The 25357-nt window shown below is 59.8% G+C and overlaps 10 protein-coding genes across 10 annotated transcripts; 4 read left to right on the plus strand and 6 right to left on the minus strand.

The window, feature by feature from the left end:
- Window positions 1-3066: 3066 nt before the first annotated feature.
- On the minus strand, window positions 3067-5674 carry A1Q1_04102 (beta-1,3 glucan biosynthesis-related protein; the record flags this gene model as incomplete). The annotated part of the gene is made up of 3 exons (XM_014322479.1): window positions 3067-4115; window positions 4178-5076; window positions 5190-5674. 3 exons carry the CDS (start codon window positions 5672-5674, stop codon window positions 3067-3069), a joined length of 2433 nt encoding a protein of 810 aa, XP_014177954.1.
- Window positions 5675-6546: 872 nt separating this feature from the next.
- On the minus strand, window positions 6547-10570 carry A1Q1_04103 (uncharacterized protein; the record flags this gene model as incomplete). Its single annotated transcript, XM_014322480.1, has 10 exons — window positions 6547-6706; window positions 6748-6801; window positions 6847-7085; window positions 7159-7932; window positions 8036-8420; window positions 8505-9350; window positions 9422-9946; window positions 10087-10223; window positions 10321-10506; window positions 10553-10570. The coding sequence occupies 10 exons, from the start codon at window positions 10568-10570 to the stop codon at window positions 6547-6549; spliced, it is 3324 nt and encodes a 1107-aa protein (XP_014177955.1).
- A 274-nt stretch (window positions 10571-10844) lies between these two features.
- A1Q1_04104 (uncharacterized protein) lies at window positions 10845-11889 on the plus strand (the record flags this gene model as incomplete). The annotated part of the gene is made up of 5 exons (XM_014322481.1): window positions 10845-10946; window positions 10993-11045; window positions 11089-11275; window positions 11325-11593; window positions 11643-11889. 5 exons carry the CDS (start codon window positions 10845-10847, stop codon window positions 11887-11889), a joined length of 858 nt encoding a protein of 285 aa, XP_014177956.1.
- A 233-nt stretch (window positions 11890-12122) lies between these two features.
- A1Q1_04105 (RAP-like protein) lies at window positions 12123-13080 on the minus strand (the record flags this gene model as incomplete). The annotated part of the gene is made up of 4 exons (XM_014322482.1): window positions 12123-12343; window positions 12394-12491; window positions 12728-13008; window positions 13069-13080. 4 exons carry the CDS (start codon window positions 13078-13080, stop codon window positions 12123-12125), a joined length of 612 nt encoding a protein of 203 aa, XP_014177957.1.
- A 1992-nt stretch (window positions 13081-15072) lies between these two features.
- A1Q1_04106 (uncharacterized protein) lies at window positions 15073-16963 on the plus strand (the record flags this gene model as incomplete). The annotated part of the gene is made up of 2 exons (XM_014322483.1): window positions 15073-15406; window positions 15672-16963. 2 exons carry the CDS (start codon window positions 15073-15075, stop codon window positions 16961-16963), a joined length of 1626 nt encoding a protein of 541 aa, XP_014177958.1.
- Window positions 16964-17295: 332 nt separating this feature from the next.
- On the minus strand, window positions 17296-18505 carry A1Q1_04107 (uncharacterized protein; the record flags this gene model as incomplete). The annotated part of the gene is made up of 4 exons (XM_014322484.1): window positions 17296-17624; window positions 17886-18080; window positions 18128-18314; window positions 18380-18505. The coding sequence occupies 4 exons, from the start codon at window positions 18503-18505 to the stop codon at window positions 17296-17298; spliced, it is 837 nt and encodes a 278-aa protein (XP_014177959.1).
- Window positions 18506-19277: 772 nt separating this feature from the next.
- A1Q1_04108 (uncharacterized protein) lies at window positions 19278-21214 on the plus strand (the record flags this gene model as incomplete). The annotated part of the gene is made up of 5 exons (XM_014322485.1): window positions 19278-19961; window positions 20052-20203; window positions 20320-20443; window positions 20544-20788; window positions 20842-21214. 5 exons carry the CDS (start codon window positions 19278-19280, stop codon window positions 21212-21214), a joined length of 1578 nt encoding a protein of 525 aa, XP_014177960.1.
- Window positions 21215-21576: 362 nt separating this feature from the next.
- Window positions 21577-22763, minus strand: A1Q1_04109 (Cdc2 cyclin-dependent kinase; the record flags this gene model as incomplete). Its single annotated transcript, XM_014322486.1, has 4 exons — window positions 21577-21963; window positions 22108-22405; window positions 22522-22688; window positions 22731-22763. The coding sequence occupies 4 exons, from the start codon at window positions 22761-22763 to the stop codon at window positions 21577-21579; spliced, it is 885 nt and encodes a 294-aa protein (XP_014177961.1).
- A 693-nt stretch (window positions 22764-23456) lies between these two features.
- On the plus strand, window positions 23457-23933 carry A1Q1_04110 (uncharacterized protein; the record flags this gene model as incomplete). Its single annotated transcript, XM_014322487.1, has 1 exon — window positions 23457-23933. One exon carries the CDS (start codon window positions 23457-23459, stop codon window positions 23931-23933), a length of 477 nt encoding a protein of 158 aa, XP_014177962.1.
- Window positions 23934-24164: 231 nt separating this feature from the next.
- A1Q1_04111 (uncharacterized protein) lies at window positions 24165-25263 on the minus strand (the record flags this gene model as incomplete). The annotated part of the gene is made up of 3 exons (XM_014322488.1): window positions 24165-24940; window positions 25012-25089; window positions 25185-25263. The coding sequence occupies 3 exons, from the start codon at window positions 25261-25263 to the stop codon at window positions 24165-24167; spliced, it is 933 nt and encodes a 310-aa protein (XP_014177963.1).
- Window positions 25264-25357: the final 94 nt, after the last annotated feature.

Consider the following 25357-nt stretch of genomic DNA (forward strand, 5'->3'; position numbering starts at 1 on the left):
CCACTGGACCACTCAGCAAGCATAAACCCACTGCAAGCGGCTCGATCTATCGATCTGCAATTAACACTTACACTTTGCCCCCGTGGCCCGTAGGCAGGCCTCGCGGCCGTAGGCTGCATGGCTGCGAGTGCGGGGCGCGCGTTCCAGTACTGCGTCTCGCTTTGCGTCCGGAGTGCTAGTGTCCGTGCAACTCCAAAGCTGATGCAAGCGAGGTATGAAGATTGCGACCTTGCGGAGCCCGCGGTGTCTGCGGAGCGGTGCGGGGTCGTACTCAGCGCCTACCTCTGCGCCATGCGCTTTGCTCGGAACGGGGCAGGAGGGGATGGTGTACCCAACGACACACGCTGCTCGTTACGCCGCGCCGCCGATCGCGACGAATTCCCGGGGGTTGTGATTCTGAAGCTCGCTCTAAGCGAGGCGGAGTGCAGATCTCTGTCGACGAGTTGAAGAACTCGTACGCACCGCTACACTCGCCAACTTGCACAAATGTCTTGTCTGATAGACCGGCAGTCAGGCATGGACACAATGGTATCAGGACGATAGCAGGAGGCACAATTCAGCCCAGCACGCATCATACCGTGACTGGAACGGGTGTACGTGCACGTTACGCGACACTTCCTTCTGAATCAATTAGAGAGACGACGTGTCGAGCGAGTTGGCGGCATGCACTTCGTACAGGCCATGTCGCGGTGTTCGCTGCGTACGTTCATTCAGCCAGAGTCTGGCGTCCTTAATATCGAGGGGAGGTGCAGACTAGCGGAGAGTATACAGGGAGCGGGAAGAGCATTCAGAGTCTCCGTCCCTTCGGCCAGCAGCAGTACGGGCCAGAGGCGCGGCTTGGGGAGCATTTGCATAAGCTATGTGGCGGTGACTCGCCCTTTCCGATCCCCACAAACACACTCCAACGCAAAGCACGAAGACGACTGGTCCATCTGAATGAACAGAATGGACACGAGGACAGAGCCCGTGGGTTCGGCCACGGCGGTGCACCCCGTTAATCAGTACCTCGGCGCCGTCTCGCCCTGCCGCGCCCTAAAGTGAACAAAAGGAAGCCAGGAGGGCAATAAGGCCGAGCGATAAGCACAACACACCTGCGCAGACGCGCAAACAAAGAACCAGCACCACTCGTTCGGAACGCAGACTCGCGTACACTCAAGCTGACTGGACGACTGCGCCGACTGGGAGGGCGCAAGAGGAACGGGGCGCATGGCGCCGGCGCCACAACAGCGTGTCGGTACGTCCGGCGGGCCGGGAGGTCGTCCGGATGTCCTCCCCTGCAGCCTGCGCAGCGCTTTCTGGTCCTCCAATCCACCACCGTCGTACTGTCGAAGGAAGCTCAGACGACTGCGTGTACCTCCCCTCTCTGTAGAGTGAAGCCGAAGCTGTGCCGAGTCTCTTGTGATCAGCGCACCGTTCATTGGTGCATTGCCGTCGAAATTTGCGCAACCCAAACGATAAAGTTTCTCTTCTCTGCTATGCCCTGCTCGCCCTGCCTTTTGCGTAAAGCTGAAGCGAAGAGAAGAGCGTGAGTGGAAGAGCGAGCTGGTGGAGGCGGACTGGAGGACTGGCGACGACGACTGGGAGGGAGACCCCCTTAATCTGCGCCCCCTCTCCCTGCCCAGGGAAGAGAGCAGGAAAAAGGTACCCGGCCCTCCCTCCTGCAGTGCTCCTTGGACCTTGGGCGCCTCGGGCGTGCGTCGTCGTAATCTCCACCTTTGCATGGCTTTGCAGCGCTGCTTACTCGTAACTCGTCGCACCGTCGTGCAGCACGTACTCCGCAGCCTGGCCCACTGCTCACTGGCTTCGAGCCACTGAGAGGTCGCCGTGATTACGAAGACCGAGCACAGTGCTTCGTGCAGACAGCACGACGCAGGGGGGGGGGGGAGGACGCGTCGCAGCCCTCTCGTTTCTCCTGGATGGCAGTGGGCGCGCCGGCGCTTTCAATGCAATTCACGCGCGCGCTGGCGGGCAGTTGGGCCGGATGAGCTCGGTGAGTCTCGGTGAGCCCGGTGAGCCGGGTGAGGCTCGGTCTGGCACCGAGACGTGGCGGATTGTCGCGTGCACTTCGATCGCGATCAGCATAACGACCGATCGGGCCAGCATGGCCATAGAACCATGGCCGAGCGTGCTCTCTCAAGAGCCGGAAGGCAGTGGCGAGCAGAAGACGAGTGCAGAGTTCATATGGCACAGAGTGAAGAGAAGGAGGAAGACCAAAGTCCAGAGTGGTCAGGATGAAACACCGGGTCAAGCGACGATCACTCCCGCGACGCTAAAGTGCTCTCCTGCCTCTTTCGTCTTCTCGAGACCTCTGACACGCGCGACGCGAGACGTGAGACGTGATGCGCGCTGTGTGTCTGGCCCGTCATCCATGACTCATGGGTTAGTCGCCCTCTCGGCCCAGACTGGCACTGCAACGCAGAACGCAGCGCCGATCCGTTTCACCTTGTTTCGTCGGAAGTGTCGGAAGCTTGGTACGCTGGATGTTGCTTGTTGCACGGCCGCATGACCAGTGAGGCCTTGCCGCTCAGCAGGCTTGCAGGCAAGCTGTAGGCAATACGACAACGGGATAGTCGCACTTTCTTACGATCAGCCGAACTTCACCCGGCCACTTGGAGTTCATATGTCTTGAGCTTCACTCTTCCCACTCTGCCGCGACAGCCATGGTGACGGCCGGATATCCAAACTAGTACACCGACTTTGGTGGCCGGCATGAAGCGAGTGCCACGGCTTGCACGGCCCAGCCCAACCTTCCTCCTTTCCATTGCTCCGGGTTCCCACTTGAAACGTCCTTGCTCCTCTGTGCTGTCCTGAGACTGCCTACACCCTCCGATTTCTACACTACTATGCCGCCTCGGCCAGCGGCTGCTCCTTAATACCACTTACCACGATACGTAACCACGCCATGACTCATGCCATCCTAGAGCCCAGAGGCTACTCCTTCCCGGAACACACGTCCTGTCATTCCCCGGTTAGTCCGGGTACTTAACCCACACCTGCCCGAGTGTCTCACCAACTGAACGTGTAATCACAAAAGTCCTCTCTGCATCACTCTAACAAACAACCAGTCTATACGAGGGCGACCTCCTCCATGCCATCTGCGAGGTCCGCGATCGCCTTGGGCTCCTCGGTCAGGTTGCCCGCGACGCCGTCCGACGTCGACGTCGGCGAGAGCACCTTGTCGAGGCTGTTCGACGGCGTGTTGCGACCGCTGCCGCTGTTCGTGCGCTCGAGCAGACCCGCGCGCGAGTCCGAGCTGTTCTCACGCTCGCGGACCACCGTCGACCCGCGGCGAGAGCCAGCACGCACGACTTCCCGTTCCTGGTCCGGGACCGCCGGCGACGGCGAGCGCGCAGTCGGCGGGACGCGGATCGAGTTCGGATTCGGGGGCGGGCTCGTCGCCGACACAGGGGAGCGGATCAGCGGCGACGGAAGGCTGCCCTCGACAGGCGGCGACGCAGCGGTACTGCGCGCGAGCGGGGACGGCGCACGGTGAGACACCATGTTAAGGAGACTCGGGCTGCGCGATCCAGAGCCGCGGCGCTGCTCAATGCCCGCCAGCGACAGGCGGTCCTCCTCGCGCTGCTTCTCGAGTTCAGCGGCCGTGAGGGAGGCACCAAACATGTCTCCGCGTCCAGCCTCGAGGTCAATGTCGACCATCTCGGCATCGAGCGAAGGACTAACGCCGTGTCCTCGAGCACGGCGCTGCGCGGCACCAGCACTCGTGTCCAGGTTCATGACCCATCCGCCACGAAGACCAGACTCTTCTGCCAGCGCGACAGCCTGGGCAGCCTGCACATCCGCACGGGTCGGCAGGTCGATCATGACGGGTCTTGGCGGAGGAGGGCGCTTCTGCTTGCGCGCCTGCGCCGCGGTTGGCGGCGATAGGAACTCGGAATCCGGCTTCAGGGGGTGGTCGTCCGTAGAGGACGAAGCGACAGACATGCGTGCCGACGCCGAAGTCGAGGGCTCAGAAGGACGAGTGCTCTGGGGCCGGCTGGGAGAGTGCCGCGGCGGGTGAAGGATGCGAGGAATAGCGTTTGAATCTGGCGACGTCGGGCGAAGCATCGAGTCGGTTTCCTCTGTGGAGTTTCCGCGCTCCAGAGGAGTCTCCAAGACTGAGGTGTCAGACTAAGCACTAACGACATTTACTCACTGGGAATCTCAACCTCAGCCATACCATAGTCGGCGCGAATGGCGCTCATGTCCAAGCTGGATCGCTCGGGGGCCTTACCCTTGCCATTCTCCTCCGGCACGGTGGCCAGGCGGCGCGACTCCTCGAGACCGCGCTCAATCTCCTCGACGTCCATGCCGAGACCCTGCTTTTCCCAGTGGCCGACACTCCTGTCCCACCAGGCCTCGAGCACGGCCCATCCCTTGTACTCTCCGGTGAGCTTCATGATACCGAGGCCTGCACCCTCGCCATAGACGCGACCGCCGGTGTAGCTCTCGTAGCCAATTTCCTCCTCGTCGTCGGAGCCGCCGTTATCGACCTCCCAGGCATCTCCAGCCTCAAGTTCTTCGACGAGGGAAGAAAGCCACATGCCCCATCCGCAGTCGCCATCGCCGCGCCACATAACGCACTTGCGGTCGAAGTCACGGCCAAAGATGATGACTTGGCCCCAGGCACCGCCGGGTCCGGGGTCGAGGTCCACGCCAACATAGTTGCCGGAACGATCGGAGAGAAGAGGAATCCAACCTCGGCTGGCGTACTCGCTCTTAATCCATTTGGGAGGAATGCTCGCCATGGTCGCGAGGACTGCAGGGTTGGCGCCCGTGCTGGGGTCGGCCTCAACCTGGCGCCAGTACGTCCATTCCCGGATAGCTTCGTCTAACGGCAGCAGTTGCAGGCCGTAGAAGATGCCGGCCGGGTTGTTGGCCTCGAGGTCCTGGCCGTCGGCCTGGAGGAAGGACTCGCGAACAGCCGGAGGAAGAGGCGAACCCAGCATCTGCTCGAACTCTTGCAATGCCTCCTGAGTCGCAGGGAAGTTGAGCGACTCGATCAGCTCCGGGTACGAGCCTGCCAAGACGTTGCGCAGGCGGTAGAACGTGTGCGAAAGGGGAGGATAGTTGGCGCCGCTGTAAGTGAGAGATGTAAACACGTCGATCGTTGCAGATCGCCAAAAAATCGAGTGTCAGCTCGTTGCGATAGAACATCTCGCAGCAGCACGCAGCAGCTGGCCAAAACTCACCTCGCGGCACCGCTGGGACCCGCCGGGAACTGGCCCGACGCACGTCGACTTGGTCCGGGGGAGTCTTGAGGGTTCTGGGACGCGTTAGCTGGTGCTGTGATGGTACATTGCATGGGAGCACGTGGAGCACTGATACACGACGCCATCCAATTCTCAGACGATCGGTTGAGTTTCGCGCCAAGCGACCTGCGTGCGTTGCGCCAGCGTGGCCGCTCCGACGCAAACAACCAGCTCCGCGGAGCAGACGGCTGACCTGAAGTCCGTAGGCTGAGAAGGCGGAGTCGTGCTAGGTCACGGCGTAACCGAGGTTGACGGGCAACGGTCGGCCCTTGTGCCCCACGCGCAGGGGAGGAAGGAGAGACACGCACCAAGCCCAGGTCATATTTTGTAGAGCCCGATGTTGTCGGCAAGCTGAACGTGTCCTTGTCCATCCGCTTCTGGGATCCCCCGCCAAAGAAGCTCGTGAAAGCCTGGAACAGAGGCATTATCTGTAGGTCGTTAGTGGATTGTGAAAATGGAGGAAGCACCACGCGCGCGTGCGCAGCAACCCTCGACGACAACAGCGATGGCAGATCAGAACAGCGTTGAGATGAGCTGTTGCCGGTGCACAAGATCCACCACTGCATCGTGCTTGCGTCGTGTTGCTTTTCGAGTGATTGCAGCGCAGCGTGTGAGGTCGTTAATTGAGGGGGGAACATACGGGAGATGTTCAAGAGTCACGCTGCGTTGGACGTGCGCCACCCTCCGGGGTGGGTTGTTTGTCGGAGCAGGTGTGCTTGTCGCTGGGGAGAAGCGGAGGGCCGAGGATGTGTGGTGCGTCGGTGCGAGGTTGGTTGAGAGATGAGTGATGGTAGGAAAAGCAGGGCCCGAATGTTGGTGGACGGTGGTGGTGGAATGGGTTAGGGGAGGTTGATTGAGAGAAGACATGCATCCACATCGGCACCGGTGTGGACAGGGACCAAAGTGCACTTGGGACAGACCCACCGCCTGGAGGCGAAGGCGGGCGCTCAGAGGGCCAGGCAGGGGCTGCGGTGGTCTGGCTAGGCACTGGCACCCATACACAGGGTGAAGCTGAGCGCTGAGCGGTCCAGTGCAGAGTGCCCGCCTGCGTGTGGAGGGAGGCTCGTGGTTCGTGACCCGTGACCAGGGCCATGCGCGAGCCTTTTGAGACGCGGCGGCGCGTCTGAATGCGCCATTCACACGTCATTAATCCCTCACCGCTCACGAGATCCGGCCAACTTTCCGGTAGACAGACTGCGAGTGATCGTCAGGTTGGGCGTGGCATTCACAATTGGTGGCTACAGGTTGCTTGGCATTCACTTTGTTTACTACGTTACCTCCCCGTCTCCGTCTCTGCCTAGTGCAGGGCGCCCACAATCTCCAGAATACGCTCGACGTCTGCCTTTGAAGCATTCTCAAGCTCACCGTCCACTACCTTAGACACCGCTTCCGGAGCACTGGTTCCACTCAGAATTTTGTCTTGCAGAGAGGAATCGAGCGATGAGAATCGCTGTACGCTGCAGTGTCAGCTGTGCGGCCCATACAGTCAGATGCTTACAAGTCGCCGTCGATGAATCCGACAGTCTCTCGAGGGACGAGCATGTTGCCGCTTCTTCGGAAACTGGGGTCAGCTCACTTCACACGCCTCCGAGCTCACTCTTTCCATTCCAAGCCACCTGGGCCCTTGTACAGTTTGTTCATGTTGCGCTGCAGGTCGTCAAGTGTTCTGATAGAGCCCTTGCCGAGTTCACCGATAACGCCCAGTCGCCCGTTCACGGTTGTGCACAGCAGATCGGCCCTCAGAATGTCGCCCTCGGCTGACACTGGTGCCAGTGTACCGGGTTGGAGGCGGGTGACATCTTCGCTGAGACCAATGCTAGCCGCTGGCGTGATGCCCTTGCCTAGCCGGAAAGTGAGAAGGTTGGCGTAGTTCTGGCGTCAGCTTTTCGCGAGCAAAAAGACAGCTTACATCAGCAATCATCACGCCAGGCTCAACGTCATGAACGGCACTCAGACAGCGAACGAGGTGGGCGTTCATGTCTCGTTGGTCGCCCACGATGTCACCGCTCTCGGGATCTACGCTCAGCACGATGATACTCCTCATCGCGTCGCCGACAACCAGCCGCTTCTCCTTGTCGATCTCAACAACTGCAAGGTGATGCGTCTCGAACGCAAAGGCGAAGCTGGCGGCCTCCTCGAGACTGGGGGGCTGAGTAGTGAGTCGCAGAATAGACACCTTCGTTGAGGTAGCCACAGCGAGGAAGCCGTGGATCACAACCGTGTCGTATACTGGACCGTTGAACGTCATGGAGGTGACAAGGTCCAAAGACGGCCCCGCGGACTCGTTGATCTGGAACAGGAGCAGTCGTCCGCGGTTGGTTGCGATGAACGACGTAACGTCCTCCAAAGTAGCGTCTTCGAGAGCATCTTCGTTCTCGAAGATCGCCGTGCCCACCAAGATGTACTTGCGACCATGCAGAGTGACCGCATTCACGGAGGCCACCGCTTCCCGCTCGGGCAGCTGGAATTCGGACAGCAGTTCCAGTGTCGTAGCATTCCGAAGTTCCACGCTGGACGACTGCAAGACATCGCCGGTCTGGTGATCCATAGACCTCGTGACGGTTTCTGCCACAACTAGGTTGTAACCAGGAAGTGCAGCCACTCGCGTGGCCGAGCGGTTGCCCAGATCAAGCGTCTGCACCTGCAGCTTCTTCAAGCTCGTCAACCGCTCGAACACGATGCCCTGCGGAGTGGCCAAAGCAATACAATCACCCAAGCTTGGGGTGCTCAGTGACGTCGCCGCTACCACGTTCTGACGTCAGCTAGGCTCTCGATCTGAGCTTTACCTTCTTGCCGCTAGACGAGAACTCGTAGTGATCGCGAGATTCAAAGACGAGCGACAACCTGTCACTTATGCCGGCCGCCACCACGTGCTCCTCTGCGTTTGGAGAGATGTCCAGGGCAATCAGACGCAGCGGTCGTAGGCCCAATGACGAGGCATGTCGACTGTCAGAGCACTCAGCACCGTTGAGCTTGACGGAATAAGAGACAAATGTGCCGTCTGACAGTCCAGCCAACAGCCTTGTGGGCTCGTTGTTGGATTCTTGGAACTGTAGTGAGGTCGCGTATGCAGCCTCGCGGATCGACTTTAGGACAGTACCTTGGTCTGCTCCTTCGACAGCGACGAGATCGATCTCTCCACACCAATCAGCGATGGCAAGGAAGCCCTTACTTGGCAGCAGATCCACGGCAGAGACCTCTCGAGGACGCGGGACAGATCTGATTGTCAGCGAATGCCTCGCTCTTGCTACTCACACAACCTCCTGCAATCCCTGCGAGGACGCTCGAAACAGTGTTACAGTCCCATCCCTGAACGCAGCCACAGCGATGTTGCCCCTCACATTCGCGGTGGCGATGCGGTTGTCCTCCGGTGCGTCGACGTTGCCGGCAAGCATGCCGGCGGCGAGATCGGACCATAATCGGATTCCTTCCGGTGTCACTTGAAGGAGCAGACTCTTGTCCACCAAGCCGGCCGCAAAGGTCGGGACCGCCGTCACCTGGTCAGCCGCCTTGAAGACTGAGACCTCTGGTTCGATCTGCAGAATAGTCGTCGAGTACGCGAACGAGACCATGAGGGAAGGTCCGTCAGCTGCGGGGATTGTCCACATTCTCTCGATTCCCGGAATCTCCTCGATCGTCATCAGATTCTCGAAACCGACTCCGCTTCGAACTACTCGGAAAGAGTTCGAGCTTGCCGAGCCGGATGCAACGACGACATGAGAAACTCGTCCATCGTCCTCCTTGACGATCGCAAAGTCCTTGGCGGGAGCAATGTTCATCCACCGTTCCCGGACGTCCACTCGACCATGTTGGGGCTCTGCAGTGACAATCTCATACGCGCCAGCATCTGAGATGTCATGTGCCTTCTCTTTGCCCTTACCTGATGGTTGGCGAGTTGAGTTTGGCGATGGAAGCACCAGATAGACCAACAACGAGTCGCCGCATGCCGAAGCCGAGAAGAGGTAGCCGTTGTCCAGATACGTCAGGCTGGAGGGCGCGGAAACGACTCCCATGTCGATCATTCCAACCTGCACCTTCTCCATGTCCTCGAACTCCCATCCCACCGCAGTCAGTCGTCCATACTCATCTCCCAGAAGTACACTGCCGCCGGTAGTATGCTGGTCTACCAAAGTGGTGCTGTCGTCAGTTTCAGTCCTCTATATGAAACTTACGCAAGGACAGTGCCAAAGCCTTGCCGGACGCGCCACACCGGCTGCACACTCCACAGCGGTTCGGGGTCGGTGTTGACACTGCGTCCAGATTGGCTCGACTTGCGGCGCTTCCCTGTGCCTCCGGCCTCTGAGCGAGGGCTGCGCTTCACTGGCCCCTTAGCGATCGTCTTCGGGCTTGCCGGAACGGGGTTGATGCAGTACATGACTGCAAATTCGTCACCGACCACGAGGAAGCTGCGACATCCGTTCGGCCCCATACCAAGGGACAGCACACTGCGACCGGCTGGACAGGAGAAGTCAGTCTCGAGGAAATTCGGATTATCGACATCGCTCATCGGCAGATCTAACGGGTTCACGACATCTGTTCGGGCGGCGAGGTCGGTGAAGCTGTGCGTCTGGAGCGACAGTGCTCGTGGCTGGAGGAGGATCTTGTTCTCCTCCGACATCCACAGGAATGTCAAAACCGGATTACCCGAGTCCTCGCAGGGAACAAAGGTTAGGTCGAGGAGGTTGTGTTCGCGAATACTGTTGTCAGCTTAGAATCCATCGAGCAGCTCACTTCATGTTAAAATAATGTTTGAAGACAAGCTTGTGATCTCCGTCGACATCCATGTCCTTCTTCCTTCCCTTCCTTGCCACTTCAATCCCCGCACATGACAACAGACCTGTCCAGAGTGAGACTAGAGCGACGTTGCTGTCTGTGATGACGGCCGTGAAGAACTCTTGCCTTCGCAGAGCTGGTGTCGGTGGCACGAGCTTGAGAGACGAGGTAATCGAGAGCTCCTCCCTGAATGGGTTCCACCTAACCAAGTGAAGCTGCGCATTCGGAGGTCCAACAAGGACGAGAAGATGAGGTCGAGCATCCTTTCCGTCAGCCGCTGCTTCCCTTCGGAGCTCACCGAGATATTCGTGACCGCGAGTCCAGCGATCGTGCCCCAGATAGTGAGTTCGCCCCGAAAGACAAGCCCGGTTGCGGTGACATCCCAAACCTCAACACGGTCAGGCTTCGCCACGACCAGGCTTTGGCCCTCGCCTGTGAAGCCGGTGACCGCAACCGAATGAGTGACTGGGGTGGGCGTGAGAGTCTGGCGATAGTGAGTCAGCAGAAGGTTCAAACGCGCTGCAACTTACGGATGCGATGTAGAGCATGATGGTGCGGTTCCGAAGTCGTTCTACGTGAGAATTCCCTCTTGTGCGTCGACAGCCAATGTCCAAGCCATCAAGGTCCTTTGACTGGGTGAGATGTAGATTCAGACCGACCCCCCGAGCCCAGTAGTCGCAGTCGCCTCTATGACGCCAGGCATGTGGAGGTCGCGATCGTCACCATCACGTGATACCAAATCTTGGCCGCTTCCAAGATGAGTTCACCGATCGCTATGACTGCCGACTTCTGAGAACATCACCCAATCGGCCCCAACACAATATGCCCAACCCCCAGCTGTCTGCCGTGCCCGTTGGAACGAGTGTGAAGCGCAAGGCTGCTCCCCGAGATGACGAGGGCGACGAGAGCGACGGTTCCGACGTCGTGAGTAGCGCGACTTCTCCAGCCGTGGAGTAACTGACCGGGCAAGAGCATGATCAACGTCGACTTTGACTTTTACAATCTCAACCCGGACGTTGACCAGTGAGTCTAGATAGAAATTCGGCTGTTCCGGTCTAACGTCCAGGATCGCCATCAAGCGCCTTCTCCGTCAAACGCTGAGCCACGATGACCACCTCATCGACGTCCACCAGCTTGCGGACCTGATTCTGGCTGAGGGAACCCGACTGAAGGCCGGCTCGACGATCAAGACGGATGGCGAGGAGAGCGACCCGTGGGGAATGCTGGCGGCCGTTGACATCAGGAAATGTCAGGTGAGTTCAAGACAGCTAGGTGCGGTCGACTGCACAGCTGACATCACAGGACAACCCGGCCCTCAAGCCGCTGATCGACTACTACCTTTCTACCGCCCCGCCGGCGGCGATCAAGTCGGCGCTGACTGACGGCTCGTCAAAGCCCGCCCTCCTCTTCTCCATGCGCATGCTCAATCTCCCGCTGCCGCTGATCCCGCCTCTCTACAAGATGCTGGGCGAGGAGCTGTCCTCGGCCGGCTTCACGCACTACATCCTCTGGGGACGGGGGTACAAGCTCGAGGGCGCCGAGGAGGCGACGGGACTCGAGTTTGACCAGTCGTGAGTTTCTTGCAGCTGGCCGTCTCTGTTGTCGTTAGCTAACGCCCAGCGCGACGAATAAGAAGAAGAAGGGCGGCCAGGCCCCCGGCGGCCTCGCCGCTGGAAGCTTCACGTACCACCCCGAGGAGGAGATGATCGACTCGCGCGCAGAGGCCGTTCACACGTACCCGCTGAAGACTGCGCCGCCGCGCGACGACGAGTCGTTCGGCGTTGAGCAGTTCGGCCGCCTCCTCCTCGTCTCGAGCGACAAGCTCGCCCAGGCCGTCGGCGCCATGGAGGAGGCGTGCAAGCCGTAAGCTAGCGGCGTGGAGGTGATTCCTTGTCCGGGGGCAGAGTTGTTGTGACGCATCACGATGTTATGATTACCCAGCAGCTTCCGAGATTCTCTGATTGTGCTCATTGACATTTGCATGCTGAGGTCTAAGTCGTTACTCTAATCAAGATCGTTACTAAACCTATCTACATCTTCACTCTACTCACCACAAGGCCCGCTCGTCATCATCAAACCTTCATTCTCTGCTGGTCATAACTACAGGATAACACACTTCTTCTCCTTCTTCCGCCTCGCCTCGCGCTCCTTCATATCCCGCGTGGGATGGAGCCTCATCTGCCGCACGACCTCGTGAAACACGCGCATGACATTCACATTGTTCCTCGCACTCGTCTCGAGGTACACGCCTCCTGCCCGCGCGGCGAGCTGTTCGCCGAGCTGTGGGGGCAGGACGCGGTCGGCTGTCAGGTCGCACTTGTCTGCACGTCAGTGGGGGAGGTATAGGTGAATGGAGAAAGGGCAGACTCACTGCCTACGATGACCATGGGAACGAGGTCTTCTTGTTTCAGGCGCAGGATCTGGTCGCGCGTGCGCACCACGTCGTCGAAACTCTCCTTCGACATGAGCCTGCGGGTGTTAGCGAACCTAATCGGTCGTGTGCGTCTCCTTCCGCTACGTCCGCCGCTGCCGCCGCTGGTCCATCGTTGGACCCAAGTTCCGTGCTTATTCCACGGGTGCACCACAGGTCTTCTTGGCGGGGCAGTGCATAGCACGGCCTCTTTCTCGAACTTCCGCTGGAACGCCGGAAACGACCACCGTTCAGTCACTCCGCACTGCAACCCCACACCCAAGATCGTACTCACGAGAACACCAGAATGAAGCCATCACTCTCGCGCATGAACAGGTCGTGCAGGGCGAGATACTGGTCAATGCCGGCCGTATCGAGTACTTCGAGGATGACAGCCTGCCCGTCGACCATGAACTGTTTCCGATCTGTCATCAGCTTTTCCTCGATCGACCGAGGTGAAGCTTGTCTCTCTCCTGTCTCATCCGTACTAGGGGGCCGGTGTCGACCAGGCGATACCACGAAACGGCGTAGAGCAGAAGTGACGGAGAGCCAGGAGGCAAGAGTGCAAGTACTTGCCTGATACGTACATGAATCCTCGACTTCACGTCAGCATTTCCCCACAAGAAGCAGACTCACGCGTCGGGTCATACGTCTCGATGTACTCTCCATTCACGAAGCGGCACGTCAGGGCCGTCTTGCCGACTCCGCCGGAGCCCATCACTGCGCACTGCGAGCGTTAGCGAACTTGATCCTTATCGACCATTGTTGTGCCTCGGCGTTTGAGAACGATAGCGAGCCATAGGCTCCCGAAGAGGCAAGCGACGAGAGGCGAGCGCGCTTATCTGAACGCGCTGGGGGGGAGGACGTACCTTGAGAATGCGCATCGTGCCTCGATCAATTGACTCGCTCTCGGTCTCCTGGCCCTTTCTGTCGTTGTCGATTCCTCCTCTGCTGCTGTTTGTACGTTGTGCCGAAACGCTGTCGTCTCAGCAGTCGAGATTGTCTAGTTTGGTGTGTACGCCGCCGAAAGTTTGCAGAGTGTAGTGGCTGTCGGGCAAGAGTGCAGAACTAAGGCTGGCAACAAGTATAGCCTTGGTGGTCTGGATGGGAGCTTGTAATGTCACTGTGACACCCAGTGCCGAGTCACGGCTCGATCACGGCACGCAGAGACTCAGAGGACTGGGACCGGGCGCGGCACTGTGATCTCTCCAGTGCTCTGTGTGCTTGTTGTTGGCGGGGGGCGTTCGGCGGCGTTGGGGCCTGTGCAGTTTCTTGGGACTTGGCTCTTTCCTCGTCTTTGTTGACCCACTGTTTAGCGCTTGCCGATGCCCTCTTTCGAAAGGTGAGCTGTGAATGAGTGAGCGAAGCGTGCATCAGTTCTTTTGGTCACAAGAGCTAGGAGTTGTCACGGAGGGCGGCGGCGTGGAGAAAAGTTAGCGCATGGCGCACGGTCCGTTGCGCCGTAAGCTATGCGCCGTCTGCGCCGTATGCACCGAATGGTGACATTCTGCTATTCATTTAGTGGTTTCTTGCTGCGGGCGCACTTGGCGGTGCAGGTCTGGGTGACCAGTGGACGCGCCATGACTCAGGCCCAGGCTACCTGAAGTCCTTACGGAGCGCCTGAGCCCCGCATGGGGACCAACGCATGGGCACTACCTCCTTCATTGGCATGTGGTCGTGTTCTGTCGGATGTCCAGAGTTGTCAGGTAGAAGTATATGAATGGGAGGAGGTGAGATGCGATTGAGCAACTGCTAAGAGAGGTATGGTGCAAGGGGAAAGAAGTGCATTCAAGCACCTTCAGTCGCGTTTCAAGCGCTACTTCAAGAGATCTCGGGCTAGGCGTTTCAGACCGGCTCTCGGATGCAATCGTCTTCACGCTTCGAGGGCGCTAGTCGATATGCGGAGCCCGATATCCGGCTCCTCTGAGCTAACACTCGCGCGTCGTTGTGGGAATGAAGTTGGCAGAGAAGACTTATCGAACCGTTGCTTCGATCGGATGCTTCGGCCGCCTCGTGTAAGAAAGACTCGCGACATCGCGGAATGCATCGGGGTCTTACGAGCCGTTGAATGACGCGGCCTACAAGGTCACCGCTGCCTGCGTCTCATGCGGCCTTCGTCGTGAGTACTTTGGCCAGTAATGTCGCTGGAACGAAGCACAAGAAGGAGTTTCGGAGCAACACTGATGTCGTCGCCGCGTCGAGAGGTGCGCGTGGGCTGGCGTGGGCCGACCCATGAGAGCTATCTGCGACATGGCGTGGTCCAGACTGACAGTTGACGGAATCCAAAGCCATGTCTACGCCTATCAGCGTGTGTTATCGGTGCCGGAGTGTCCTGACGCGAGCACTCTGACATGACCGGCGCTGCAAGCCGGCCCGCTCGGCATGCACCGAGTGCTTGGCCGGACGCCAGCATGCATTCAACGCAAGGAGAGGACCGGTCACATGCCCGAGTAAGGCCCGGCCGCACGCTGGCTGCCCTCTGATAAAGTTGGCCGGCCCGTGAAGAACTCAGGGACGAGGTCGTGTGGATCGTCACCGCCGCTTCAGACCGCAGGCGGGCGTCACCGTCTGCCGTCGTTTAATACTCCAACTTTTGTCACAACAATCTCTTTGCCACCAACCACCACACAAAGGTTCACCATGGACCTCTCCGCCTCTCTTCGCCAGATGGCGAACGACTACGCGACTCTCCTCACGCCCTCTGGGCTGGCCGACATGTGGAGCCGACCCTTCGGCCTCCTGGCCCCCGTGCACGAGGCGGCACTGCGCGGTGTTGATCTCGCCCAGCCCCAGCGGTTGGCAGAGTACTTCCTCCTCCCCGCTTTTGCCGTCTGGGTCCAGGCATTCTTGCTTGTCCAGGAGGGTGAGCGCGGTTCCAAGCGCCAGGAGGGCAGCAACCGCCTGCTCCGGCTCGCTGCCGGCGTCGTCGCCCTCATGCTCATGGCGAGGAGCTACTTCTCGTACAGGTTTACAGGTGAGTCATGCGTCTGTGCGGAATGCAGGGGGTGGGCGAACGGGGCGAGCTGGCATGCTGGCGAGGAAGAGAGCACGCAACGCTGCGTCACCCTCGACGTCGCACCTCGCATCAACCCCGTGCTGTGTGCATGGTGCACTGGTGCACTCGGTGTGGAGCGGTGCACCCAGCTCCACAGCCCTGTCCCCCAATCCGTATCGCCGAGCTCCGCTCCCCAGCGTTACACACCGAGCTAGTCCTTCCATGGACAACAGCTGACACCCAGACCCGCTCCTGAACATCTGGAACTGTGCCCTCAATGTCGTCTGGCTGCACCTCGCCGTCAAGTCTGCCGAGTTTGCGCTCCTGTCCCGCGGCGTCCGCGACCCGTACTACCCGCCGCGGCCAAAGTGGCGCGCAGCCCTCGACCTCTGCATGAACTCGCGCTTGCTCCGCATGGGCTCCGTGGGACTGGACCACATGGCCGGCCCGCCCAACTACACCATCGGCGACGTCGACGAGAACGAGGAGGGCGGCGCCCTCGGCTTGACTGGTGTTGACAAGCCTACGTCGAACGGTGTCGCCAATGGTTCCGCCAACGGCCACGCCAACGGACACGCCAACGGACACGCCAACGGGAACGGCAAGGCGAACGGAAAGACCGGTAAGCGCAAGCACCGCAAGATTGAGCGCACGCCTTACGAGGTGGCGCACAACCTGCCCGCGCTGGAGCGACACGAGCCTCGTGTCGGACCCCGCCCGTCAACGCGCCTGGGCGCGATCGCGCGTCACTTCAAGTACTTCCTCTTCTTCTACACTGTCCTCGACACGGCCTTCTCCCTGATCCGTCACATGGCGCCGAACACGCTGGCCTACGGCGCGCTCAACGGCGAGTCGGCCCTCAAGCGTTTCCTGGACAGCACATCCGTCGAGATCCTGCCCCAGCTGCACACGGGGATCATTGTGCCGCGCCTCGTCGTCGCGTTCTGCGTCCTCTCCTGTGTCGCTAGTGCCGTCTACTGGGGAATTTCAGTCTGTTACCACGGCGCGGCCGTCCTCTTCCTCGCGCTTGGGTGGGAGATTAGCGCATGGGACGTGGACGTGTTCGACCAGCCGTGGAAGGCCGAGAGCGTCATTGACCTCTGGGGCAGGAGGTGGCACCAGCTCTTCCGGCACCAGTTCATCGTCCTCTCCTCGTGCACTGCGAGGGCACTCTGTCTCCCCGCCTCGCCGCTCGTGCTCTTCCCCCTCTCGTTCCTCTACTCTGGCCTCCTCCACTCCCTCGGCTCACTCCTCATGGACCCCATTGCCGCCCCCATCCCGCTCGGCTCCTTCTTCGTCGCCTCCAGCTTCGCTTGCATTGCCGAGGTGGCGTGGAAGAACATCACGGGGTACCGCGTGCGTGGGTTCTGGGGCCGCGTTTGGGCGTGGGGATTCCTCTTTGCCACGTCTAGGCTCGCTGGCGATGCTTGGCTCGACGCCGGTATTGCAGGACAGTATGCGCTCCAGCCCGTCTTTGGGCCCAAGATCGCAGACCTCCTGCTCAAGTACGCCTTTGCGCCGACTGCCTCGGCGTAGAGCAACCGGGAGTGAGAGATGGACACTCAGAGCGAGGAACGAGGAGGCGCGGCGCGCCACATCTAATGACTATAGACACTTAGACTGTTTCAACAATGGATTATGACTGCATGCAAGAATAGTATAAAACCTGGGTTGCCGTGTGGTGTGGGTCGGGAACAGGAAGCGAGAGAATTGCAGTCAGGAGTCAAGAGCTGCAGTCGATCAACGGGGCCGGCCCACGTTCAAGCTCCTAGTCCACTGCTCACCTCCGTTCCTCAGAGGCAGATCGTCTTCGGCCAGAGCTGCCAGAGCTCGCTCTAGCCCATACGCTCGCTTCGCTCGCGACGGGCTTAGAACTCATCGCTCCTCAGCCCCGCCCTCATCCTGTACTTCCACGGCGCATCCTTCCGGGCCCGCTCAGCGTCCGAGTGCCTGTGCTTCGGCCGTCCGCCAGCAGCCTCAGCGATGAGTCGGTTAGGCGATCCAGCGCCGAGCTTGCCCTTGACCAGCCGGTGCGCCTTCTGCTCGTCCGAGTCGGGTTTCGGGCCGTCGCCGGCCGCGTGGGCGTGCGCGTCAAGCGGGTCCTGCGCCGCGTGGTCCTGGTCCAGGTCCGCGTCCGGGGCGAGACCCTCGAAGAGACGCTCGCGCGCGTCCTCCTCGGCTTCAATCTTCTCATGGTCTGCATGTCAGCTGGCAGCCATGTAGCGGAAGCGGAAACAGAAAGCGTTTAAGGAGGAGGCAAGGCAGTGGACAGAAACAGGCACGGCTCGGCAGTGCCTGGCGTGACATATGAGGAAGAGGTGGGCTGCGCCGCCGCCGCCGCTGGCAAAAGAGCTCGACAACGTTGGCCGCCCCAACCTGTAGACCCTGCTGGCCGTCCTCTATGTCCTAGGCTGTACCCGCGGTGCTCACTTCGCTTGCCGCCGCTTGTTCTACTCACACTTGAAGTGCTCAATGTCCTCCGGGTGGGTGTACGACTCGTCGGTCTGAGTCTCGGGGGTGTTGTGGTAGAGCTCCTCGTGGTGAAGGAAGTACTCCGACTCCTCGTCGTAGTGGTGGCCGAGGTGCTTGAAATCGCCAATCGTCGGGAGACCGTCGACACCGCCGGCGACGTACTCCTTGAGTGAGATCTTGGCTGCAGCGTTAGCTCAAGCGTCGCAGACGAGCTCCGGGTCAACTTACAGTCGCCGTTCTTGTCCAGCTTGGCGAGGACAGCGGAAACGATCTGCTCCTCAAGCCCCTCGGGGATCTTCTTCTCCTCGCCAGTAACGGAGTGGTGTCGGAGACCATAGAGCGCAGCGATCTCCTCGGTCGTCCAGAAGCCGTCCGAGTCAAGGTCGTGCAGCTTGAAGAAGGCGGGGAGGTCAAACTGGTCAATGTGGTGCTCAGACATCATCTGCACGTTAGTTCCGGTTCACGGACTGAGTGACTCACGTGCCGCTGAGCGTATCCGAGCGAATCGTCGTTGGCGGCGGCGGCGTGCGGGTCGTTGCCGTCGTGGCCGTGGCCGCCGTGGGCGAGTGCCATCGTGGCCAGCAGAAGGGGAGCGATGAAGGCCATGGTGGGGTGAATTTTATTGTTGTTTTGGAAGGGAGCTCTAGGGTGTGTCTACAGGTGTGGTACAAGATACAGGATGGGGTCGTCGATGCAGAGAGAGAGATGAATGCGGGGAACTCGTTGGTAAGAGAGAGAGAGATCGGGAGACACCGACAGCTCAGCGACGGTAAGAGGGAGAAGGGCTTGCAAGGCGAGGGAGATAGTACGAACGGTAACGGCATGCACCAGACTTGCCTGAATCGGCTGCGGCGCCCTGGACGAACACACTACGCGTGAAGGTAGGACCAGGTCGCGATTTCGGGCGACGAGCGGCGTCAAATGAAAGCCTCATTCTGCACAGACCAGCCTGCCCGACCTGGCTGGATAAACCCACTGTTCCTTCTGGTGGACATGTCCTTTCCCTCCTCCTTTCCAGCGCACGCCAAGCTCAGCAAGCGACCGTTGTTCACTGTCATCGTCATCGTGATCGGTCATGCTCGCTGTTCACTTCTTGTGATGTTGTGAGACAGCTCCCCCTTCCCGCTCCTTGTGTCTCGCCAAGTCTTGTCATCTTCACCTCAGGCTCATAGGCCGAGTGATTCACCCGGGTTCCGCCAGCCGCCGGGACAAGCCACGCGGACCCGCCCTGATCGCCCAGCCGGAACCAAACAAAAGGCATCGCACCCCGGGTGGTTGACTCAACCACCTCCACCCGCAATGTCCACCGTCAGGCAACGTTCGTGGAGCGAGGTATCGAAAACATCGCCTTCCTTGCATTTCTGCTCAACCTCCCGTCATGCGTCATGAGGAGCGCGACGCAGCGCTAGCGTCTCTCATTCATGTCCTCGAACCAGCGACCTACCCCCTCGAGGACTATGACGCAGCACTCGACCGTGCCAACAATGACGTGAGCCGTGCTGCTGAGTTGCTCCTCCTCGGCTTGGGGGAAGGCTCTGGTTCGAGCCAAGGGTCGAAGGGAAGGAAACGACAACGGGGCATCGACTTCTTCATGAAACCAAAACCTTCCTTGACATCAAGTCCCAACTCCAAACGCGCGAAAGGCAGTTCCACCTCGCGCGACCCTACGCCTCCAGAAGCTCCGCCAGAACCGTTTCCGGAGATCGATCGCGAGGCGCAGAAAGGGGCATGGTCTTCTCTCCTGAAGTCTTCTGCGCCTAAACCACGTCTCGCTTCAGGATCAGAACCACTGAAGCTTCCTCCACTCCGTCTCGGTACGCCAGCTGCCATCAAAGCGTCTGGCATCCCCGTCGCCATGCTCCAGTCTCCGCTCAGCCCTCAATTCGCAGCCCAGCTGTACCATGTCATGATGGCCGAGTCGCCGAAGTGGAACTACAACAAGTTTTTCCTGAACGGGCGCGAGTGCATGTCCAACCACTCTAGCTCGACGTACAGCCGCACACCCAAAGTATTCGGTATCTGGCGCGACTATGTTCTGTCTGGAGCGCCTGTAGAGTACTTTGTGAGTAGGTGGTGTGACTGGAACAGGAGGGTGATGTCTAGTTATGGGAGCGTTATAGCTGTACAGTGCTGCATAAAGCTGACAGACCAGAAAATGCCACCGGAGCTCGAGAAAGCGGCCCTCCTCGTCGAAGACGCTGTCAACGAGTACCTGGACAGCGTGCCGCGGTATCCGCTCGAGTGGCGGGGCCGGTGGCGCGCAAACATGTGCGGCGCAAATCGCTACGAAGGAGCCGCAGCAACGTGAGTTGACCGAAGTCATCTTCAGGACCTTTTCGATGCAGCTGAGGAGGCGTGCTCACGTTCGCATTCGCGGCCTCGATGACAACTAGAGCTCCACGTTCGAGCTGACACCTCAGCGTCGGTTTCCACGCCGACCAACTGACAAACCTGGGTCCGTACCCGACCATCGCCAGTCTTTCGCTCGGCGTCCCTCGCGCATTCCGGGTGAGACCGAGCGCGTCCGAGCTTGACTCCGGCCCGGTACGCACGTACGAAGTCGACCTGACGCACAACTCGCTCGTGCTCATGACGCCTGGGTGTCAGGAGCGGTACAAGCACACGTGAGCTCTAACTGCTACAGCTCGATAACTCTGTCTCGGAAGCTGACCCCAGCATCCCCCCGCAGAAAGCAATCGATATCTACCGTCCCCAGTGGGACAGGGAGGGCAACCCCGTCCCGCCAGAAAAGCAGGAAACGTACACGTCGCGCATCAACATCACCTTCCGCTTTTATCGTGACGGTAAGCTGCTCCTTCACCCCGAAGCTGACACCCAGACTTCCTCTCAGAACGCACGCCCAAATGTAAATGCGATCTGCCCATGTGCGTAAGCCCCGTCTACCAGCTGCCATTCCCGCTGTAGATTAGCTGACACACCAGGTCCCTCCGCGCCGACCAGAAAGGCAAAGTGCGCGCCGCGCACGGGATCCGGCCCACGAGCGTGAGCACGGTGAACGGGCGCCAGATCGTGGACGACGGCATGGTCTTCTTCTGGCAGTGCCAGGGCTCACGGGCCGGCAAGACGGAGTGCAACACGTTCAAGATCCTTGATATCAACGCTGAAGGTCGGGGACCGTGTATGCGTGACCCGGGGCCTGATTTCGAGCCGGACGAGGAGCAACAGCCGGTTAAGAAAGAGATTGACGTGAAGAACGAGCCTATGGTGAAGTCGGAAGCAGAGGCGGGCCGTGCAGACGAGCACGTGTCTGATAGACCAAACAATACACTCGCGAGCCTGCGTCTTCAATCGTGAAGAACGAGCCGTTGAATGAAGAGCCTGCAGTGGAGAAAGAACCCGCTACCACCTGTTAGATTAGTCCTCATGTTGTATCACCTGTGTCAGTAGCCGCTATGCCACCAGCTTGCACGTGCAAATTCAATGCAGACAGAAATGATGAGCCCGCCGTGCGGGCCGGGCTCTACAAGGACCGGGTGAGTGGGTGGGGTATACAGTTGATAGTCCTGTCGTTTGGGTGTTTATATGGGTTAGGGCGAGACGGGGCGGGGCGAGACGGACAGACGTTCTCCATTAACTTCTTGGGTTCTCCAGACTTCTCCAGGCCTCCGGACCTCCAGACTCATCGACGCATCCTTCACTTCTCCGCTGAGAGCGGCTTAGGCAGTAGCGGCAAAGTACGGGTGCTGCAGCGCGCGCTTGGCGGAGATACGGTGCGCGGGGTCATAGATGAGCGTCTGGGCGAGGAGGTCGACGCCGTCGGCGTCGAGTCCCTTGATCGTCTTGTTCAGGTCGACGCCGTGCCACTTGGGGAAGCTCGCCTTGTAGTCGGGCAGGCTCGAGACGCCGGGCCACGTCTCGTCGTCTGGCGTGCCGAGCAGGCGGAAGATGCGGAAGATCTCGTCGATCTCCGAGTCGCCCGGGAAGAGGGGCTGGCGCATCGCCATCTCGGCGAAGATGCACCCGACACTCCACATGTCCACTGCTGTGCTGTAGTGGCGCGAGCCGAGCAGAACCTCCGGCGCACGGTACCAGAGCGTAACAACCTGGGGATGAGTTAGCAATCAGTTCCTTGCCTAACACAATTCTACTCTGCCCCCTGCGCACTTCTCGCAGTCCGCCTCCTGTCCGCAGTTGTTTGTCAAAGGCTGGAGGTTTACGGACCCCGTCTGCGGCTGGGGCCTACTCACCTCGTGGGTGTACGTCCTGAGGGGAATACCGAACGCGCGCGCAAGACCGAAATCAGCGATCTTGAGGTTGCCTTCCTTGTCGATGAGGAGGTTCTGGGGCTTGAGGTCACGGTGCAGGACGCGGTGGGCGTGGCAGTAGTATAATCCCTTGATTAACTGGTAGCAGAACTTCTTGACCATGTTGGGGCCAAGGCCCTCGCCCTTGTCGCCGATCGAGTCCATGTAGCGCTTCAGGTCCAGGTCGAGGAACTCGAACACAAGGTAGAGCTTGGCATCAGAGTGGACAATGTCGAAAAGCCTTTGACGAGTGTTAGCTCACTGTCATGACTATGGAGAGGGGAGAGAGTGGAGGAGGTTTATGAGGAAGGCACGGAGAGCAGAAATCGCCGCCAGTGATGTCAGAGCAGAACTCACTTGACAATGTTGTCGTCCTTGCTGAGCTCCTTCAGGATGGAGATCTCACGGATGGACGTAGAGGGCACACCCTCGTCCTCGGCCTCGAGACGGATCTTCTTGAGCGCGACGATCGATCCATCATGGACATTGCGCGCCTTGTAGACGACACCGTAGGTTCCTGATCCCTGTCAGCTCCGCCTTCCTACTTCGAGCTAACCCTCTCCAACCTTCTCGAGCTTGGTATAGTTCTCGAGCGACATGCTTGGAGTCGTATGTGTGTCGGGCGTGAAGCCGCTACTGCAGGTAGGTGTGTGCGTGTGTTATGTGTGTGTTTGGAATGAGGGCCGGGTGCGCCTCGTCGAAAGGCTGATTGGTCCAATAGTCCCTTGGTGTCGATTGTTGTGTTATGTTCCGAATCGCTGTCTGGGTGCAAGACAGCGCGAGTGGAAGAGTAACAAGAGCTAACGTTAGTTGTCGATGTTGTCGGGAGGTCGAGAAGAGTCGAAGGGGCCGATGGGGGCCGTTGTCGAGCAGGTGTGGCAAGTTGACGGACAGAGGCGAACAAGGGATGGTTGAGGAGCGAGCAAGATGTTTGCGTGCGTAACGGCAACGGTTCGCAGCCTGAGTGCTGGGCGTTTGTTGTTGCGTGCCTGAGTCCGCCCCCTCACCGCCCGCAATACAAAGCCCTCGCGTCGCGTTTGCTGCCGTTGGAACCTCAGTCAATACCAAGCCCACTATTCGTGCAGCCTGGGTAAGCGCGTGCGTTTCTCGTGGCTTTGCCTCCGTCTGCCCTCCACCAAAGATTTCGGCGTCCATCCTGCACGCTATGACTTCATGAGCTCGCTGCCTTACGGTTCCAAAATTTCGCTCGTCGCCGTCAACAACAACAACAGCACCGACGTCCGTCACCCCCTGTACCACTACCTCAGCGCGGCCGACGAAACCAATCGACAATGGAGAAGCAGCTCAACTCCCCCCTCCTGATCGAGCAGGTCGGACGCTCGACCACGATCACCCCGAAGCAAACGTACACCCAGCTTTCACACTTCCTCGCCGGTCTTGCTCCGTCGCCGGCACGAACGCAGCTCGAGCGTCTCACGGACTCGCTCGGAGTTGAGGTTGGCGCCATCGCCCCTTCAGAAGGAGAGAGGAGGGAGGCGGAGCGCGTTGAGGCGCGCAACAAGGCGCGCGCCGAGAAGAGGGAGGCTAAGCGCCGCGCCGAGGAGGAGGCCGCTGCCGAGGCGAGCCAGATGCTTGAGGCCGAGATTGAGGCCGAGGCTGAGGCTGAGGTGTCGGACGAGGAGGGAGAGGGAGGTCTCGGCGTTGGCGGATTCCCGGGTGACGAGACCATGGACGACCGCGGAGACGTCGAGTACGGAGATGTTCCCGAGGACGACGAGGACGAGCCCGACAACGAGGAGGGCGCTTAAGCATCTCGACCAATCTCCCCCGTGATCAACGCTATCGACCTCCCGCACCGATTTCCCCGAATGCATGCGAACTCAGTCGCTGCGCACCCTGACTCTCAGGTCCTTCATCCGGCCCGCCGGCCGACCCATAGATCAGTCATTCGAACTCAAGCATGAATGTTGTACTATTTTGGACTCTCCTGACTGCCACTTGTGACCGCCCTAATCATACATGAGATACTCGTACAGAATCTATCCAAAGTTGGCCCACTCAAGGGAGTAGAACTCGGTGTCCTCGGGGCCAGCGTTCTCCTTCTCGTCCGTGTTCCAGCAACAGATGAGGCTCGCCTTCTTCGTTCCGGTTCCCAGTCGTCCCCAGGCAATAAGCTCCGCGGGACGAATTGGCTCGTTGTTCTTGACAACCTGGCTCGTGAAGTGTGCATGGTATCGGAGGAAGTCACCAGGGTAGACAAGGTACTCTCCTCCGAACCTCGGTCCGAGACCCATACGCAAACCATTGGAGTGCAGCTTGCGGAACACGGACGCGATGGCCGTATCTCTGAGAGATACAGGGAAGGGGAAAGACGGCGCAGGTACACTCGTGCTCTTCTCCATCTCAACCGACACGACAGGGGCAGCAGGCACGACGGTGAAGAAGTTGCTGTTCGCAGCAGTCGGGACAGAGTCGTCGACATCGAGCTCTGCACTCGGTGCAGCAGGTGGAGCACCGATGGCAGCAAGAGCAGCCTGATACGTCTCCTCAGCAACGGCAGCGTCTTCTCCAGCGGCGATGGCCGCGTCTCGAGCCTTCAGCGCCTTCTTCCGCGCGCGCTCTTCGCGCTTAGCCGTTGCCGCCGCGTCGACCTTGTTGTACTTCGCCTTGGCTGCCGCAGCCGCCTTGGCCTCCTCGTGCCGGACGTGCATTGCAGTAGCCCGCGAGCGCGCTATACGCTGTGCGGTGCGCTCGGCCACAATCTCGGCGGAAGGCGGGGTAATCTTGTCCGGGACGGCGACGAGGTGCGCAACGCCTGGCGGTCAGCTTCAGCCAAGGACGACACACAGCGATTGGAGACGCAGATTGAATGCGAAGATTACTCACCACTCTCAACCAGATGCGTCGTCTCTTCCGGCATGAGCGTAAGCGGGAGACCGAGGAAGGCGTTCTGCTGCACAACACCTGGCAGCGTTCCGGCACGCATGCCACTGATGTCGTGCGCGCAGTGGAGGGTCGCCGCCGCTGGTCGTCAGCTTCGTTCACTTCGGCAAGCTTACTCTGGGCGTCCCATACTGTTGCAACGCCGTTGATGACGTACAGCGGGATGCTGCTTGGCCCTGCTTCAGCGCTGGCCATGGTGTATGCGGAATGGTCGTTGCAGTGGTTGAGGGTGGCTAAAGGTGGACTTGGGTGGACTCAACCTCTGCGCCGGACGGTGGAGGTCGGAGGC

The sequence above is a fragment of the Trichosporon asahii genome, assembly GCF_000293215.1.
Source record: "Trichosporon asahii var. asahii CBS 2479 unplaced genomic scaffold scaffold00070, whole genome shotgun sequence".
NCBI lineage: Eukaryota > Fungi > Basidiomycota > Tremellomycetes > Trichosporonales > Trichosporonaceae > Trichosporon > Trichosporon asahii.